This window comes from Pteropus vampyrus, unplaced genomic scaffold (assembly GCF_000151845.1).
Source record: "Pteropus vampyrus isolate Shadow unplaced genomic scaffold, Pvam_2.0 Scaffold6, whole genome shotgun sequence".
Taxonomy (NCBI): domain Eukaryota; kingdom Metazoa; phylum Chordata; class Mammalia; order Chiroptera; family Pteropodidae; genus Pteropus; species Pteropus vampyrus.
This window is the reverse complement of record NW_011888787.1, coordinates 14,782,828-14,803,312: the sequence shown is the minus strand read 5'-3', so window position 1 is coordinate 14,803,312 and position 20,485 is coordinate 14,782,828. Positions and strand designations below refer to the sequence as shown.

Below are 20,485 nucleotides of genomic sequence, written 5' to 3'. Positions count from 1 at the left end.
TCTGAATAGCTAACAGAGTACGCTAATACCCAAACATTTCTATCCATTAATAAGATTGGATTTCTTAATTTAGCCGTAGAAAAATAAGTGACCAAATAATCACAATAAAAAGGATCTAATAATAAACAATTATGAGACCACAAAGTTCTTATGTATTAATATAAACTATAGATAACTTTTTTAAAAACAGCTTTTATATTTCATATATATATAAAAGGGATTCTATATACATAGATATGCCTCTATATATGTTTATATATAGGTCTCTATTTGTAGACTTGTGTGTGCATGTATATACATATATATATACACACATATATACACTTACATATACTATGCATATACATATATACAGACAGACTTTTTTTTGTACAGTAGTATGGGAGCATAAAAATGACCTTGCAAACTGATTTCATGCAGAGTTTTTAATAAACAATGACAAAAATTATGATTAATCTGTTAATTTAAATTTTTTGTCAAAACATTAAAAGCTTTCTTGCTGCCAATTTTAAATGCGTAGGGAAATGAAAAATAGCCAAACTAATATTTATTCAGTACACTGTAATTTAAAACATTAGAAACATCGAGAATTAAATCTTTTTTTTTTTTGCGAAAACTTCGTCCAGAGCAGTGTGAACAGCGCTTGCGGCCTGCCTCCTGTCATTTATCTTACTGCACGAAGTGAGTATTCTTTCTGTGCCTGACTAATCATCATACTCCTAACTTTGGATCAGCTGCCAATATTTTATCGTTTGCACTTCCGAGGTTGTGAAATATCTCTAAGAGTTCCCTTGATGTGTAGTGTTTTGTCGGAATCACTTTCTGTGAATCCGACAAAACAATCTCTTTCATCACAATCTCTTTCCTTCTTTTTGTCAATAAACTCACTTACACTCAATTCCCCTGGCTGCATTTCTAGAGTTTCTCAGATGGTGGTAGCAGCATCAACGTTCCCATGGTCAGCTATGTCTGTCTATTATGCTGCTTTTGTTCAATTTGAATTTTATTTTCAAATTATCCCCTTTTCTTTTTTCCTATACTTCCACCTTTGTTGCGTGGTTTCCTCTTGCAATTATGCGTTTTAAAAAATGGCACATGGATTTTCAGCACAGGTGCTCGTTTTGCTGTCTGTGCGTGAACAGAATAAGAAATGTGCAATGACCACTGGCAGACTCTAAAAAATGCCAAATAATTGGTCACTAATCATAACATGCATGTGTCATTTACATAGCAATTCGTGAAGAGCCAGCGGCAACATTTGTACTTTATACTCATAGTAATTACACCATAATTAATTTTTACTCATAGTAATTATACCACCATAACTAAAATTTGAACCCTGTTGCTGGGGGTGTGGTATTATTTAACTAAACCATGTGTCCTAGTCAGTTTGAGCTGCTACAACAGAAAACCATAGACTGGGTAACAACAAATATTTATTTCTGACAGTTCTAGAGGCTGCGAAGTCCAAGATCAGGGTGCGGCAGATCTGGTGAGACATAAATATTCAGTCCATAGACCATGGTAACTGAAATTTGTGAAAACCAGAATTGTACAAAACAAGCACACACACAACGCAGGTACACAGATACACACACACGCAGACACGCACAATCGATGGATCATAACGTGGTCTTATAGTTCAGTTATTCTTTTTTCAGGTTTTATTCTTTTGTTTCAGTTTCTTTCCTAATCTTTCTGCAAAAATGTGTTTCTCTCTCCTTCCCATAAAATTATGTCCTCTTCTTTTATTATTGCCAGTAGAGGACCTAGGAAGGCTTTCTGAGAAAACCTAGGAAAGCTTCAGCAAGCTCCCCATTGCTCTCAGTTAAATACTAAATAGACAGTTCTTTAGCTAGCTTTATCTCAAAGCATTTTGGGGGTATAGTTGGTGATTGGCCATCCTTGCTTAGATACAATGAGCTTGCTCTCTGATGTCATTTGTGGGTTTCTCATGCTTATCAGTATAAGTCTGTACTCAACAAATTGAGGAACTCGATTCAGGAAGGCACTTGAAAATTTTTAAGGTTTAGCTGCAGGAAAAGTTTGCAGTAGACTGAATGCACGAGTAGCCCTTGTTCTCCACCCGCCTTTGCGTTCACCCCTTTGCAATGTGACTTTGCCGCTCTCCCTCATTCCTGAAGCTGGGCTGGCCTTGGAACTTGCCTTAGGCAACTAAATGAGATGGAAGTGCAATGTGCCTGCCAGTGCTTTAGTGCCAGTGCTTCTGCTCTGTCTTGGTCCCTTATGTGAAGGAGTTTAGCAAGCCTGATGGAGGTTAAGAGACCATGCAGAGAAAAGTCCAGCTATCCCATCCTAGACTAGCCTACAGCCAGATGACCTCCATATATGTGAGAACATCCAGTAAAGATCAGCAGAGTTGCCAACCTCATCACAAATGCATGAATGAGCCCACCTCAGACTAGAAAAATGGCTCGTCTGAACCATAGGCTTCTGAAAGATAGTGAATGATTATTATTACAGCATTGAAGGTTTTTTAAATTCAACAATAGTCAAATTATGCAATGTTGTTTATGGAAGCAACGCTTTTTTATTATGCTTAGCTGTTGCTGTAATCTATAAAAATGTCCTTTGCTTAGTCCCGAGAGCAGGTAGCTGGTAAATACCAAGCCAATTCTCTCACCTTAACTTTAAATAGACCTGTTAGGGCACCGTCAATGTCAGGGCTGCTGAACTGTCCAATCTGGAAGGGTAGGGACCATGTCCATCTTTCTAATCACTGTTTAGTCAGCATGTTGCCACATTTCTGGGATACAGAATAACTGGCCAAATATTTGCTAAACAAATGAGGGCTGGAAGGCCTTGCCGAACAGGAGAGATACCTCTAGGAAAACGTGATTAATACTCAAAATGTCTCGAAATTTTGGAAAAGTTTTCTTCTTTTTAATATCAATTTTTTTCTCCTTCTGGAGAGAAAAAATGTTTCCCCTTTTCTAGAAGTGATAGCATTTCAGTACACAATGAAAATGGAAACACATTTATAAATACAATAATGTGAAGGTAAACAGGCCAGAGGTGGGTGTGTCACCCTTGTTAAGAATGGCGTCCTTGAGATGTGAACTGAGTTTTCGTCTGAATGTTGGAGGTGGTTGTGTGTCCACTCACCTGTGTTTTTTCATTTGGAGGTCCTTGTGAATAGAAGGACCACAGATTTAAAAATAGCAGTCTGAATTTTGAATTTAAACCCTATACTCCATCCATGGCTCACAAATCTTGGGTGGGAACAGCAGGCTTATTTTTTTTTTTTTAATTAAATCTCGACTACGTCCTAAGGCTCTATCAGACTAGGAACCAGTTATAATCTACAGTGAGGGGGACAGGGAAGAAGAATTTAAATGCTCTTATTTTTTTCTGCTTAGAAGAGAATCATTCACTTACTCTCTGAAAGAAATTTCCTTAACTGATATTTTTAAAAATATCATAACTCACAAAATTCATTAGGAAGCCCAGGCCTGGCAAATTGTGAGAAGATCCATGTTTTTAAGGCATAATTAGGACCATTTGATGTGTGTCCAGGGCATCTTTTTAGAGCATGTAAGACAAAGTTAATAAAGGGTGCCCTAGAGGCAGGAACAGGATCATTTATGTCTTTTCTTAACCCCTTGCTCATACATAGGAGGCAGATGATGTAACCTGTTCCAGGTAGTTTGCAGGGGATGTGATTTGTCAGAGAGGAAGTTGACGAGATCCCAGGATGAGCAATGGGATGCATGAGGTCACTTAGCTGCCTGAAGAACTAGTCTAACCTGAAGCATGTGATCCCTTCCCACACATTCTCCAGTCACTCTGATAATCTGACTTTCATCACCTTGACAAGCATTCATCATTCCTCTATCCCCTAGAAAGGACTGATACATGGGGGGAAGAAAAATAAACTTAATTTTTTAAATTTAATTTTTTAAAATTTTATTTGAAAAATACAATACACAGCAGAGAGTCATTCCCTCCCCTACTGCTCTTTCACAGAGGAAACTGTCTGGTAAAGGTAACCGAGATATTTGGCTGGGATAAATCCTGAGAAAAGAGAGGCCCAGATGGAAGTGGAAGAGGCAAAGTTTGTCAAGGAAGGTTCACCTCTCTTTTAACATAAAAGAGACTTTTAAATAATCTTAGGAATCAAATAAAACATGTGCAGAATTTCTGCCATGCAAACAGACTGAAATTTTCAGGCTGCCTAATTTATACTGACCTGGGCCCCAAGTAAGTAGAATAAAAAGATGTCTTTATCAGAAAGATATGTTTGCCTGCTTTTACTAGACTATGTATGTACATATTTACAAATCGATATTTTCTTCAATGTGTTTTCTATTATTCTCAGGAACAGCATCATGGTTAAGGGTTTTCTGCTGGCTTTTTGCCTTCTGCACGTGTATGTTTTTATTCTTCTGAATGTCTTGAATGAATGATCACAGGATCATTCATTGCACAATCTTGAGTCCATAATATTTAAATATTAAAGGCAACTTTACTCTGATCTGGGCTTAAATCCGGGTTTCTGAGGGATTTTTAACTCCTGCATTCAGACCAGGTTTAACGTGGTGCAAAGATACAACGTTTATATACAAATATATAGCTAAGGCTTCCAACAGAAAAACAAACAAAAAAACATTGCTAATCAGTTCCTTGAAAAACTAATGCTAGAACCAATAGAGCTGATCTGACTATGGAAGTCTTACTGGTCATCCTTCCTCCTAAGACATTGTGATCGCCCCTTTCACCTCCATCCCAGTAAGTGAAACCCTCATTACTGACCAAAAAATCTTTAAAGAGGGTCAAGGCTTCCCAAGCTTTTCATGTTCTAACTTTCCAACAGAATTGAATTTGTTCTAGAAGTCCGATATTGGTAGGAATTAAAATTTTCTGGTTTGGCCACTACTAAAAGTGTTTTACCTCCCACAGTGATGGAAAAAAGTAAGTAACATCTACTTGGGGGAGTAATGAAAAAGTCTTTGGGTATCTTTATTTTCTGATTTCTGTTGAAATTACAAATTAAAAGTTTATTTTCTTGAGTTAGTCGAGGTTCAGAAGTACCATTTCAGTCAATTAACTATTGATCATATGAGACAGAGTTAAAGATTTCCAAGTTAGTCTACAGCCATGCCACCCTGAACATACCTGATCTCATCTGATCTTGGAAGCTAAGCAGGGTCGGGCCTGATTAATACTTGGATGGGAGACCACCTAGGAAGACCAGGTGCTGTAGGTGTTAAAAAAGGATTGCCAAGTTATTATTGAGAAGTACATTGAATGGTTTTCTCATAGTCTAGTTCATTTTCCTTATGTTATCATGATTTTCATCCTTTATTCCACATGCTTAGTGTAAAATGTCCCTCAGTGCCTCTCCTATGTAGTGGGGCCTAGAGCTGGCAGTGAGGGTAGCAGGAGAGACATTTGATTTAGGTTTTGACTTTACAGAAGACCTCACATCTAGACTCTTGACATTATTTTTTAAATAGAATTTTAAACAGGTAACTATATTGTAGTCTTAAAATAAACATTTAAAGTACAGCATAGTTTTTATAACTCTATTTTATTGGCATTCCTTCATTTTTTAAAATACACGTAGTTGCCCAGGATTCTACTGACCTCTGAAAGACCTCAGTGTGTCCAAAACAATATGGTAGCTGTGGCCTATTGAAAAGGAATACTAGTTCAGGATCAGAGAACCTGAATTTAAGTTTTAACTGTCTCCTATTAGTTGTGTAGAATTGGACATATTATTTACCCTGCCTTGGCTTTATTTCTCTCATTTATAAAACTAAAGCCATATTTAATGTTTAATTGGGGCCACTCTGAGGATTAAATGAAATAATAAATGAGAATGTACTTTGTAAACTATAAAGAACTACAAATATGCAAAGTAAAATATGTTAACCACATTTCTTACATTTATATAATTTAAATTACGTTGTGAGGGTGTGGTTCTTTCCTATTTAAATTACATGGAAACTTAACTAGTAAAAAGCCTAAGAATGGAGCCTTGACCACTCTTGAGATGCTGTTATCACTGGAAAATTGCTCAATAAATAGTATCATTACTGGATTTTGTTACTTAAACTACCCTAAATACTCACTGCCTGCCTTCAGAAACTACAAGTCAATAATTAAACCACAACTATCAGAAACAAATGTCCAAATAAATAATTTTTAATTATGATACATTACTTATTACAGTAAAAATTGGCATTTTCCCCTTCAAAAGCAGAAGCACCAGTCTTAGAAAGTATAGAATGAATGGTATTTTAAGGGAAATATAGCATAATATTATGTGCAAACATTATTTTAGTATAGAACATAATTTGTAAAAGTAAAGTAATTTCACACACTGAAATCTGTTAGGATGGTAATAATGTCATGCTGAATAATAAAATAAAAACCCCCATGACTTTCAAAGTCCATTTCAAATGAAATATGGTATACTCCTGAATAGATATATGAAAAATTAAAAAGTTCAACTAGCCCCAAATGGAGGGATTTCTTATACAAATATGATTCGTGTAGGGTTTCTTTTCATGTAGCCTCAGTGATTCTGTGAGAAACTGAAGTGGATGTTTTATTTCAGAATTAGTTCGTTCATTCCATCATCACATTTTAATTGAACTTGTACTTTGTGCAAGGCTTTGTTGTAGGTAATGGGGATACAGAGAAGAAAGACACAGTCCTGCCCTTGAGGAGCTCACAGTCTAGTGGGGGAAACAGATACATTGACACTGACTTTAAAATTATAAAAATCATTAGACAACTTTATAAACTTCTTTTGTAATCAAAACAAACTTTGGGTGTTACGAATGGATGGTGAAAAGGGATGATGTCCAATGCAGTGAAAAACCATCTGCTTCAATATCATGTGACTTCTGCAAAGGCGGTGATGTGGTTCTGCAAACAGAAAAAGAAATTACAAAGTCAGGGTTTGGGGAAATTTGACTTTGCAAAATAGTGAGTGCTTTTACAAAACATCGTTAGCCTAATACAAAATAGTGAGTGCTTTTACAAAACATCGTTAGCCTAGCTTACGTATGTTTACGTTGCAAAAACATACAGCATTATTAAACTAAGTTCTATGTACTACTACATAAATTTAGCTGCCAATTATGTATTTTATTCAATATTCTTAATTAACCAAATAGGTTAAAATGTTGTACCTGCTTTATGCAAAATTAACACTGAAATTTGGAGGAATAAAAGCGGTAATGCCAGACACGTTAATATTCTGCTCAGTGTTAATGGAATTCTAATGCTAGCATGTTGGAGCTTTAGATTAATTGCTCCCTGTGAGACAGATGGCACAGAATGAAGTGGTGAAATGCTCATACTGAAATGGCATTTGCTAGTTGACAAAGACCTACTCAAATATTTCATTTGTGATGCTGGTACCCAGACTACAGACTGAAATCTGTGTGGTCTACCTCAACCACAGAATTCTTCACAGAGCCCTTTTACATTTTTTCCTTTAAAGCAACAGAATTGAGTACAAAGAAATCCTGTGGAATGACTAATATTTAAATGGATTCAGACATGCAACAGGCCGTATCATGGCTGCTGAAATACTGCAGTGAAAAATGGATATGACTTAATCATGACATATACAGTGTTACATCAAGATCTAACAAAAGTGACAGCCCCAGTGAATAACAGCAGCATTACAAAAGGGTTTTATCTTATTACCTGTTTCAAATGTTTGTCATAGTAGTTTCATATTGACTCTTTATAAATCAAAAACATAAATAGAATCTCATGTAATGAATGCATGCCATGAGATTTCTCCCATGTACATGAGCTCTTTTCAAGTTAAAATATAAAATGTTTAACTAGTTAAAACGTTTAAAAAATGCACGTGAAGAAATTAAATTGGTTTTCACTGAATTTAAGCATAGGAAGCAACAACTAGGAGGATATCACTGACTACTGCTTGCGACATTATTTTCTAGGTTTGACCCATTTAAACTTGGAGAAAAACAGTATCATTAAAAGTGAGTAGTGAGCAGAGAGTGTTGACTTTTTCAGTAACTCCAGATAAGACCTTAGAAACTTTAAATTCCCATTTAAAAAATACGTGATGAAAATGTTAGGAAATTCAGCTCATCATCTCTACGTTTTCTTGATTTCTTATTACAAAAGTGCAAGCATGACTTTAGGACAAAAAAGACTTGTCAGAGTGACATAATGCACTATGATTGAATAAAAGCCATAAGAACTGTAGAAACAGTACATTGTAGTTTTATTTCCAGTGGCCCCGTGAGGACTTGAAATCTGTGAACTGAGAAAATAAATTTGATATACAGTGTTTCAGTGCAAAACTGACAGGAATGTCACACCTCCGAATGGGACCTAGCAAACAGTAATTGCTGGAAAAGTGTTAAGATATAAATTGAAGACTAACCATCAGTGGCAACCGGCGTGGGGGGGTGGGTGCTAGATAAAAGGTGAAAATGTGACAGTATATAAAAAAAAAACAACAGAAAGAAAAAGGGATAAAAAGAAAGTAAAAATGAAAATGGATGGGGGCGTTCCAAAGGCCATTGACCTGGGTATCAGTGTTCCCTTGACCTAGGTAATGAAGTGTCCACAAGGCTCATTAAATCCTAAGTGAAGGGGACAACCATCACTTTGGAAGGGAGAAGAAAAATATTTAAAAATCATAATAAATCAGAGAAAGTATCAGAAACGAATCACTGATAATCAGTGCAAGGCAGGACAGAAGCAGAAGTAAAAGCAAGCGACCAAAAATATTCAATGACTTAGGGCGACCATGTAAATTATCATCTAAGCCCATATATATTGAGGGGGGAAAGGCATGCTAATTTTATACACAGACAACAGGCTTAAACTGAGACTGTCCCAAATAGGGGCATAATGTCATCTTAGAAATAAGGCTTTGAACATATAACTTTAAGTGTGCTATTGGATAAATATTGGATTCAGTCCTGGTATTTAAAATAATGTTTTAGTGGCCAATGGGTCTTCCTTTCTCTTCCCATAAATTACAAATACTATTACCCTCTTTCTTATGCTAAGTCATTACCAAGTTAAATTACAGGATAACAGTATTTCCAGATTGACTACAGTTTTAAGTTCCAGGGCTCTGGGGAAATGCCTTCTTTTTTTGATTAGCACCCTTTCTGTTTTATATCACATTAAGTTTTAACCTCTGAGATAACTTTTCTATTTGAATAGAATAAAAAGGGTCCTGCTCGGGGCTTATCATTTAAGGGTGGTCATTAGTAGAGAAATAAACAAATGAAAATAAAATATTGGTATGGCTGTGCATAGAGAAGAGGAATTTAAAGAGGAAATTTAATACGAGGTTCTAAGTGCATGGAAGGAGTATGCAGATAGCACAGGGGCCATCTGTTCATTAATTTCACTGTCAAAAGCAAATGAACCCACACCACAGAATGAAAGAGATGGAGTATTTATCTCAGTTGACTTTTTAAAATGGTATTAATTCTCTTCTAGGATAGGGATAGCTTTCCCTGAAGGAATCTGGAGGAAGGACAAGCTAATTACTCAAGTTTCTAGCCATCTATAAGACTCCATCATTCTATATTATAACAATTACATTGACAAGGTATGTGAATGTATAATTTGTACTATCCAGATGGCATAATTCCTATTCAAGAAGTGCTCACTTTCCCATCAGCATTTTTCTCAATTATTATAAAACTAGAATTGCATTTAATATTTTCAGATCACCTGTCTTGAAGAATGGACTCCTTGTGATGCAAATCGGATTACAAGGCTGAATTCTTAATATGTAATAGTAAGTCTATGTAGTAGATGATAGTGCAAACACACAGTAGGCAAACCAAAAACTCATGCATAAAAGTTTAATTCAGAGTCACAAGAAAAATGTAGTTATATAATTCATCAGTACAGTTACTGGTGCCTTCCACAATTACACATACAGAAGTTTAGAGTGGAGATATCAGAACTTGAGCCCAAAGAGTTAAAAATAAGAAAATTCTACAGCCATTAGAAAGTGTTCATTCAAAGTCCACAGCACGTCAGTGAGCAAAATACTGAATCCAGTCCTTGAGTGCAGAGTTCCTGTTTAAAACGAGCACTTTTTTTCTGAAAAGTAGTTTTAGATTCTTAAATTTGGTAAATCCTATTATTACAATATAAAATGCCAATTTTTGAAGCTCTAAGTTCTACATGAAAATCTTTACTCTTTATTTTATATCTCCATTTGCAGAAAACATATTCTGTAATTAAAAAGAAAAACTTTTAAAAGCAAAATTGTCATGCATTTATGACATGAAAATTTTGTGACAACTTGCCACCTGACATGATGTGCCACTTACCATTTCCCTTAGGGGGAAAAAAAAAAGACAAATGTAAAAAGAGCATTTCACATAGGAAAACAAGAAAAGCAATTATCCTGTTAAGGGCTATTTGGTTGGGGGATGCTAAATTCCCACAGTGAAAAGTCAGTAAAAAAAATAAAATACATTTGAAAGATAAATAATAATAAGCACAACAATAACCTAGTACCTAGATCCCTTTTGGTTGCAGTAGAAACCCGCACAGAAGGACATGTCTTTCTGTATTCGCCTCAGCTCCGCAAGCCAAATCCAACCCCAGTGCGCTCTGGCGCACATATGCTTATTGCCTTAATCGAAGGTGTTCACAGCGGCTTATTCCCATTATCCATCTGAAGAGCCTTGCAAGACAGTCTTTAAAGGGCCTTCCCTGTGAATTTTCTTCGTGACCATTCTCAAAAGGTTGGATTCGGGACACCTACAGAATGTATTTTATATATTATTTTAGTGTTTCTTTAAATATTGACTTACTTACTTGGAAAAAGTACCTGTCTATTTAAAGATCTGTGTTGTTATTTTGTTAGACCAAATGCTAAGGTTAAATATTCCTCTAGTTTCTTCCTTTCACGATGATTATAAACAGCTTCTGTGTTTTAATAGGTGGTTGTGAGCAATCTGCTTAGGTTATAATCCAACTTAAAATAGGATCTGTGCATAAAATATCTTTAATTCAATAGTCTTCAATCTATTGGTAAGAAAGCCGTGTGATATAGTGGACTTTGAAGTTGAGCATTTGAATGTAGGCTAATACAACAGAAATTTTCACAAGCAATTTAATCTTTCAAAGATTCAGCTTTATCATCTGTGAAATGAAAGTAATATTACCTATTTAAATGGATTTTTATTAAGATTAAATGAGATTATATGCACAAAGTGCCTTTTACACTCAAACATATTATTGTAGTCATCTATAAAAGCCACAGAAACAAAATAAAAAGTAAAAAACAACAACAAAGAAAGAAAACATAAAAGAAAGAAAGAAACCAAGAAGATTTAAGAAGTAATAATTGGTTGGAATTTCACAATTCTACAAGTCTACAATTCTAATATACAAACAAACTTTTACACTCACATATTTCTTGTAAGATTGCTACAAAGTCATTTGGTGGCAAAAAACAAATCTGAATCAATGTAAGGCAATTCACACTTGTGCTGAAGAAAGATCCATCTTTGATTACAAATTACTGCTCAAGTCTGTGTTTATGTAATGGAATACCCAGTATTTTCCCTAAAATATAAAATATTTTGAATCCTGAAAAATATCTAACACTAAGGATTTAGGACAAGGAATCGTAGTCATATAATTAAATCCATCGACCATTCTGATGTTATAAGATACTGCCTACATTTTATCAGGGGAAGGTAGGGGGATATCATAATCCCAAATATTAGCCCTCCTTATTTGCTTTTCACTTCCTTCATCCATTCGTTGTGTCCTCTGAGGAGGGCAAAGTGAGCAGAAGAGACAAGGAGGAAAAGCAGTAGCACCTGGAGTGTGTGCTCAAATACTCTGTCCCATTAAGTTACAACCTCTGGGTAGTAAAGTGGGTGAGTATTTTAGTAAAGAGAAGTGATGTGTCCATTTAAGAAGAAATTATTAGAGAACTTATTAGAGAACTTGAGGCTGTGAAACTAATTGTAAAATTCGTGTTAGGCAATTTCTTATTTTTAAAAAATTGGGGATGTGAAGACATAAAAGCTAAAATGTGATAGACCATTCTCTTGGAAAGACTTTTTGAACTATTTCTTTCTCCACGATGGTTCCGTTTAAGTTCAGAATTTTATATTAGCTCAGAGCTTTGTTTCTATTAAGGAATTTTTTTTTTTTTTGGTACTATTTGGAGAAAGGGGCTAAAAGCTACTTTCTGAGAGAATTTTTTCTCCCTAGAGAACAAAATAATCTCTAGGCAGCTTTCTCCGATAAGCTAACTAAACCAGAGGCAGGCCCAGCTTTTACTGGAGCATTAGCTACAGAACTTATGAAGTATTTCCAAGTCCAGAGGAGCCAAAGAGCTTAAGGTTTTTCCACAATGAATCTTTAGAAGCACTGGTTCTAAATCTTGACTGCACATTGGAATCACCTGGGAGCTTTAAAAAATACCGATGCAACCCCACAGACTTGGGTTTAATTGGTCTGAAGCGTGGCCTGGTCCACAGGATTTTTAAAGTCTCCTCAGATGATTCTAATGAGCAGCCAATATTAAAATCCACTGTTTCAGCTCTGCAGGCTCAGTCTGATCCAGGCCAGCTGCTGGCTCTGTGTCCAAATCATCTTAGGTGCCTGATAACAATACAGACCCTCAGACTCTCAGACCCAAGCCCATGACTATGGGCTCAGAACCTCTGGGCACGGATGGGTCCCAGGAATTTGCCCTTTTTGCAAGTGCCGCAAGTAATGGATTCCCTTTCACACCACTCTGAGAACCACTGCTTAAAGGTATGGAATAGTGATTGGTTAGCAATGTAATCATTGTCAGATATATAAAATCAATTCTTTCTTTAAAATTCTATCATTTTTTTTCTAGAAAGGAAAAAAAGAGCCTTGCCTAAAAAAGTAGTAATCCTGAATGATTCTCAAGAATATGAAATCTTTGTGCTCAAAAAACTACATATTATAGGAATAACTACATATTATATTCCTAGCTTAGAGCTTCGCAGTGCATGGAATTTGAGAAGCCCTGTAGCCGAGATTTGTGTTTCACTTTAACTCAGTGTTCCCCAATGCATTGACTTAAAGCTCCATGTAAGTCTGTTAACACTAATGTGTTTATGGTACTTGGTGGATGTGGGTCTCTGTTGGGGGCAGTCATTGAGAGGACATGACCAGTGGTTGACCCTGGAACTGGACCTGAGCAATTGGAGTCTTCTCGCCCCTTTCCCTGTCCTTGGAATATACATTCCGCCCACTATTCCCACACTAGGAGTCACCTGAGAGAGTAAGGTATTGCTGAGGTCATCTGGATGGTACATGTGGCTGAACTCAGTTAAGGCTTCTATATAAACTTTTAAGATTTTGGTGGTCAGGTGTGGAGATTTACTCATCTTGCAGCAACCCAAGACCAGCCTCCTATGTAAGATCTTTTGCTTATCAAACCCGCCACCTACCAATCTGGAGGTGGTCTGTCTCTTCCTTTGGTCCCCCTTGCTCTCCATGTCTGTGGCCAGTTTTTGAACCAATAGTATCCAGGTACTCTCTCAGAAGTTCCTTAATCTCTCTAATGACCTTCCTGTCCACCACACTTTGAGCCAATATTCATAGCTATAGTCCCAACAGTCAGAAATGCAAAATCCCAATTTATCTGTTCACCTACCTCCCTCACACTACATTTTGAAAATTTCCTGCCTGCTAATTATCCATCTTGCTCCTTCTGAATTCTATTTCTTTTATACCCACTCTGGACCCCACCCGAATCCTCTTAAATGGCATCCTCAAGCCTTGCCTCTGTGCTCTTACCTCACCTGCCAAACTAAATCTTTATACAAGCTGGTTCCTCTGTCTGATACATTCTACTCTCACCTCCTCACTTCGCTAATGGTTCTTCAGATCTCCTTGTAGAGGAAGTTACAAGTATTGTTAAGCTTGGATAGGTCCCCCTTACGTGTTCTTCTAGCGTACCCATCATCACCCTAGTCTGTATTTGTTTACAAAATTATCTCCCCATGAGACTGTAAGCTCATGAGTCCTGGATAATGTTCCATACTGCTTATTTTATATTTCTTACGTTTCATATATTTACAAATCTGATTACAAATAAAATTTTACTATATATAACAAATGATAAGAAAGGAAACTCATCCATAAATTGTATCCATGCCTTGTTTTATACTAGTATTTTAATCCATGTAATTGGTGTCTTATTTATTTCACTTCTCTTAAACTTTCAAAAATGCTTTATATTTGCTAAATAAGTAGCCAACACTACTTGACAGAAAAGAATCAGAGGAAGTGAATAATGGATGAAGTGCATGATAAATTCTTGAATAACCAGTAGCTGATTAAAAAGCTCATTTAAAAACCTGCCTATTTTTAGAAAGAGGTACCAGTCAGTACATATTTGGATAAGCCACATCAAGAGTCATTTCAGAACTAGTCAAAACCATAAGGGCCATTAGCTAGGACACAGATACTTTGGGAAGATTTTTGTAAAGGTAATATACATTTACCATATAACCCAGCAATTCCATTCCTAAGTATTTATCCAAAAGACAGAAAAATATATATTCACACAAAAACCTGTACATGAATTTTTTATGAGCTTTATTCACAATCATGAAAAACTGGAAACAACCCAAATGTTCTTCAATTTGCGAATGAATTAAAAAAAAAAAAGTGGCACATCCATATATCAGAATACTACTCAGCAATAAAAAGAAAAAAATAAACCTACTTATGCTGGTAATAACATGAATGAATTTCACGTACATTAAACTAAGTGAGAGAAGTAAGCCTCAAAGTCGGACTCATAGGCTACATGAGTCTACTTATACTACATCATACCTATGAGTTCTTTTATATGAAAGGTAAAACTACAGGAACAGAAAATAGATTAATGGTTGCCAGAGGCTGGGAGCTGAAGGAGGGGTTGACCACAAAGGGAAGGAGGGAACTTTTTAGGGTGGTAGAAATGTTCTTTAACTTGATTACGGTGATGATTACATGATGGTATGCACCTATCAAAATTCATACAACTATATGCTAAAAAGGAGAATTTTACAGAACGTCAATTATGCTTTGATAAACCCCAATTAAAAAAGAAATTAGGACCATTAGCCATGACATGAACTAAGCCTAAAAGCCAAATGATGTCTAGAATTTGGTTTGTCATTTTTTGAATTATTATTTAGACACTCAATTGTTTCAATCACAAAAGAAAAATACAAAATAAAGATACAGAAAGATATTCAAAAAACACAAGTTAAAATGAAGCACTTTATTTATTTTTGCCTTACAAGCTTGGTGGAGATTATTAAGAACAATATGCTCCCCACTGCTGGAGAGGACAGAAGGACATGAACCAAAAGCTTTAAGGATATTCATCTTCTTTTCTTTAGTGTTTCCACTTCTATAAATATATCTTAAATTATTGAACTTACAAAGATGTTTATGAGTATTGCTTTTAATGGTGGAAAATGGGACTGAAAGTTATCTTTGATGACTAACAAAAGGTAATGAATGGTTCATTTATATGGATTAGAACTTTTTCAGTGTAATTATATAATATTGTATAGCATAGTGATTATGAGTTTGAGCTCTGAAGTTATAAATATGAAACATACATGGATATAGAAATGAAAAGTGGAAAATATGGTTCTATATTCTTCTGTCAGAACACAGACTAGCTGTGTGACCTTGGGCATGTTACTTAACCTCTCACTGTCTTGTTCTCTGTAAAACAGAAATAAGAAGATATACTCAAATAATTTCTATGAAAACTAAAATGATATTTTCTATGTGATGTTCTTTGTATAACTCCAGACACATATTAAGCTCTTACTGAAGATTAGCTTTTACTGTTGTGCTTGACATGATTATTTTATTTTATTTATTGATCTGTGATCACATCCATGAAATACTCTTCTGTGAAAGATCCTGTACCATACACAAACCATACATGCACTCATGGACCTTAAAGGCTATTTGAAGAAAAGTTTCCATATATGGTGGCATATGGATTCTTCCTACTCATTTTTGTTTTGCTTACCAAGATTTTCAAATTTTAAACAATAGACATGAATTGCTTGTTGCTTCTTTAATGGAAACAACAAACAAAAATATGTGGTTGTTTCATTGTTTCATAAGACTGTAAATGTGGCCATTGTTTAGTTTCCTAGTTTCAGTCAAGTGAAACTTTACATTTTTTTCTAGTGTCATGGTGCTCTGAACTGATTTCGATGGCCTCAGAGGTGTTTTAGGACTGTCCACTATACAAGAACAAATCTGAGAGAGGGAGGGGTTGAATGGGTGGGTAGGAATGGTTCCCCATGTGTAACTAACTATGTGCGTTGGGAATGATTTTCAAATCCATTACTGTTTTATGCTCTCCTTAACTAATGACTGCAGGAATCATAGAATTTAAAGATGTAGTCATCAACTCTGTATTTATTCACACAAATGAGATGAGAAAGCTTATTTATATTCAAAAGTAATTTACTGAAAAGATGTTAGATAAAGGGTCTGTTAGATGATGGGAAAAAAAAAACAGGCTTTTAGTCTTTTGTAGTATATTGTGATTTATAAATAATGGAGAAATAAATATGAATATATGAGAGCACAGACAGGAGAAATTACATGTGGCAATAATAATAACAGTATGTGCTCGTTTTTTTAACCTAAAATGTTGACACCTGTTGGAATTTTTAAGCTTCCATTTTCAACTTTCTTAAAACTAAATTAAATTAGACAAATGAGAACAGAGTACATACAGCATGTGAACATTGATTTACTTCAAATATTTTTCATAAGTGCTCAAAGCTTAGATTGAGGGAAAATGCCTAAAATATGAATATATTTAGTTCCACTAACTATCCCAATATCTGATCATTAATAAAGTTGTTTTGACAAGGTCCTGTATAACATTTATATTACAGTTCAGCAGCTCTGTAAAACAAAGATTTGCATTATAGAAAAGCAAGTGAATCTTAAATAGACTGCCATAGTTATTCATGACAACATTCTGAAACTTCAAAGGAACTTATCATAGAGAGCACCATAATGTATAATCATATTTGTCTTGGCAAGAAACCACAGGATTGTTTTGCTGTTGCTATGACACTAATGTATGCAACGTTTTATACTATAATATTTTCTGCCACATGCGCTATGTATGACATAGACAATCTGTATAAACCTTAAATCCATGAAATACATCTATAGTATATCCTAGTCTGACATAAAATGAAAATCCTATTAAGGCAATCATTGTTCTTGCAGGAGAGAACTATATGTGTTAGGCACCTACTGTGCGCCAAGAAGTTTATTTGTGATCTGTTAATTCTAACAATTACCCTATAAGGGAACCATTATTGTATCACTTTTTCAGGTAAAGAAAAGAGGAATAATTTGTCTAATTCTGCCTAGTTATAATGTAGCTAAACCAGGCTTCAACCCTAGGACTGCCAGCAGCTGCAAAAATCTGGCTCTCCACCTGCCACCCTATCCCCACTCTGCCTAAATTTCAGTTCAGGCTTCTCTTTGACCCTTATGATTTTATAATATGCAAAACATTCAATGTAAAGATCAATGCATTTGCTTCCCTGGGTCATTGTGAACTCTCTCAGAACTTTCCTATCTATATAATTTTCCTTTAGAGTTGCCATGGGAATGAAATATGGTTATATCCATCTGTAATAGTACACACTGATGACATCTCTAGACCTGGGGAACTGTCATCACCGCTTACCACTTTCATTCAGGTGGTGCTTCTGTTAGACAGTGCTTTTACACTCTGAGCTTCTTGGGTAGGACTGGTTGGTGAAAAGCCCCTTATCCAAATTATAAAACTGTAATCTAGTAAATTATTCCTAGCTTACCTTCTGTTTCTTGTCATTGGCAAGAGAGAATTCCTTTTGGTTCAACTGATTAGATCACATAAACCTGAATAAAATAATGCCTAAGTTTAAATGGAAAAAAAAAATGTTTTCTCAAAAAGCATTTTCTAACCACTAAACTCTCAAAGTTAACCCAAATTAGCCATAAGTGACTATAGTGTCTTGTTCTAATTACATTAAAAAAACTATGTAGATATTTATTCCTCTCAGATCAATTAGAAATATTCCATTTCCTATCAAATCCTGTCTATTCTTTCATTTATTTTTAAATATTTTTGTTCCCTTGCCAGATAAAGTGTCCCTTATCTTCAGATTTTCTGTATGGCATCAGTTAAAAATCATAATACATATGCAGACATTATTTGCATGAGCTTGCCTATGCAAATTTGAATGTCAGCATTTTGCCTTTGAGCGAGGTCTAGCAGGGGGCAAAGAGAAAGGAGAAGAGTGTTTCGTGCTTAGCGGCTGCAGTGACTGCAGCCTGACACAGGAGGACCCCTGGGAGGAATGTCAATGTGCTCTGTATCCATTAGCTACAAACAAGAGAAATCTCTGGAGAGAGGACAAGATGCTATGATGAAAGGTCGGCATGTTTCTTGGGTGGGGGTGGGGAGTGGGGAATGGTTTTCTTAGTGACACTCTGACTGGCAGTTAGCCCTTTTCCACAGTAAATCATTGAGACGGTTTAGACAACCGCTGCTATAGACTGAATGCTTATCCCCCACCCCAATTCGAATGTTGAAACTTAATCCCCAATGTGATGATATTAGAAAGTGAGGCCTTTGCGGGGTGACTACATCATGAGGGTAGAGCCCATATGAATGGGACTCCCTCACAGATTCTGCCCTATGAAGACACAGGGAGAAGATGACCATCTGTGAAATAAAAAGTAGGCCCTCGCCAGACACTGAATGGGCCAGCACTTTGACCTTGGACTTTCGGCCTCCAGAACTATGAGGAACAAATTTCTACTGTTTATAAACCACCTGGTCCATGGTACTTTGTTGGAGCAGCCTGAGTGGACCAAGGCAATGCCTCTGATCAGCACCTGACTAAACGCAGACTTTGCCAAGTGATGCTTGCTCGGTCATCACGATGTGACATGGCTGTGCTAAGATCTAGTCCATGTCGTCTGTATCATTTACCTGGATTTTTACAGTAGCCTCCCAGATTGGTTTTTCTTTTGTTTTGCTTAAGTGTTGCCCTCCTTCAAGTTATCCTCCATTCTGAACATGCCACTTCCTTCCTCATACTCCTTAGTGGCTCCCCATTGCTTACAAGGTAAGCACCAAGTTCACCATGTTGCATAAAACACCCTTCATGCATTTTCATCAATAGTGACAGAGAATACTTTTCCATATACTTATTTTCCATTTGCATTTGATCTCTAATGATTTGCCTATTCGTGGACTTAGCCCTTTTCTCAGTTAGGATGATTTACATACTATAAACATCAACACTTTGACCAGTGTGTTGTTTATATTTTACACTTGGGCACTGGCCTTTTATAAATGTTTTAAACTATTCTTGATGCCTTTTATTTTAAAAAGTGTTTGAACTTACATTTTTCTAGTTAGCAATGCCAAGAATGAACAGTGATATCGAGTCCTCCCTTTATAAAATTTGGAAATTATCATACTTTTTACATTTTTGTTGGTACTATCTCTGATTGGCTCATTTTGTCATTGTGATATTATTTTCTTTTGTTACATATCTTATCTTAAGTTAATTTTTAATTTTGCACTCTTTCTGTTACCACAGTCAATTCCAATTAATTGTATATTCTGCCAATTCTTTCTGCCAATTTAGTCATATAACTTTCCCAATTTGAGAGCTCTATCTAGGTATTAATGTATTTGGCTCAGTGAGCTGGCAAACATCCTCTGTTACCATTCATAAATAGTATAATTCTGGAATTCTTACATATATAATATTTCATGGTTATCTTAATACTTAAATGACCTTTGGGTGGAAATAAAATTCTTATGTCACACATTTTCGTCCTTAAAAACTCAGAAGACATTACTCCGTTCTGTTCTGGCATTTCATGTTGTGGAGAAAGTGTGAGGCCAGTGAACGGTCAGTCAGACAGTGTATTCCTCGTGTGCATATTAGTTTTCGTGAGGTACACTATGTTACAACCTCAAAAGCTCAGTGCTTCCAACAAGAAAAACCCATTTCTCCCAACAGGATCATCTATTGCAATATTTATAGGATTCTTTCTTTGGTATTGAAATTCAAAAAATTCACTGAGAAATATGTAAATTCTAGAACATATTTTAATTTTATCTTGTATCTAGTTAACCCTTCTAGCCTGAAGATTCAGACATTTATTTAGAAGAAAACTTTCCTTAAAGTATATCTCTATTTCTATAGCTCATTTGTCCTCTTCTTTAGAGTCTACAATGATTCATATGTTAGATTTCTGTGATATGCCTTTCATGTCTATTATCTTTTCTCTGGTCAATTTTATTCTCCCGTTCTTTTAACATATATGCTGAAACCCAAGAAAAGAGATGCTATCCTCCATAAATTTAATTAAATTTCTTGTCATTAATCCTTTTTTTCAGAAACATTTTCTAGCTCTCAATATA

The 20,485-nt window shown here is 35.6% G+C and overlaps 1 protein-coding gene and 1 pseudogene across 2 annotated transcripts in view; one reads left to right on the top strand and one right to left on the bottom strand.

Annotated features, from left to right (window-relative positions):
* The first annotated feature begins 5,108 nt into the window (after nt 1-5,108).
* Nucleotides 5,109-5,227, top strand: LOC111745537 (annotated as a pseudogene).
* Nucleotides 5,228-6,156: 929 nt separating this feature from the next.
* Nucleotides 6,157-20,485, bottom strand: part of PLPPR5 (phospholipid phosphatase related 5) — a 97,501-nt gene continuing 83,172 nt past the window's right edge. For both annotated transcript variants that reach the window (XM_011368522.1, XM_011368530.1), the window contains exon 6: nt 6,157-6,897. In XM_011368522.1, the coding sequence (XP_011366824.1) occupies nt 6,865-6,897 (33 nt within the window). In that variant the 3' untranslated portion in view covers nt 6,157-6,864. The remainder of the gene's footprint in view (nt 6,898-20,485) is intronic.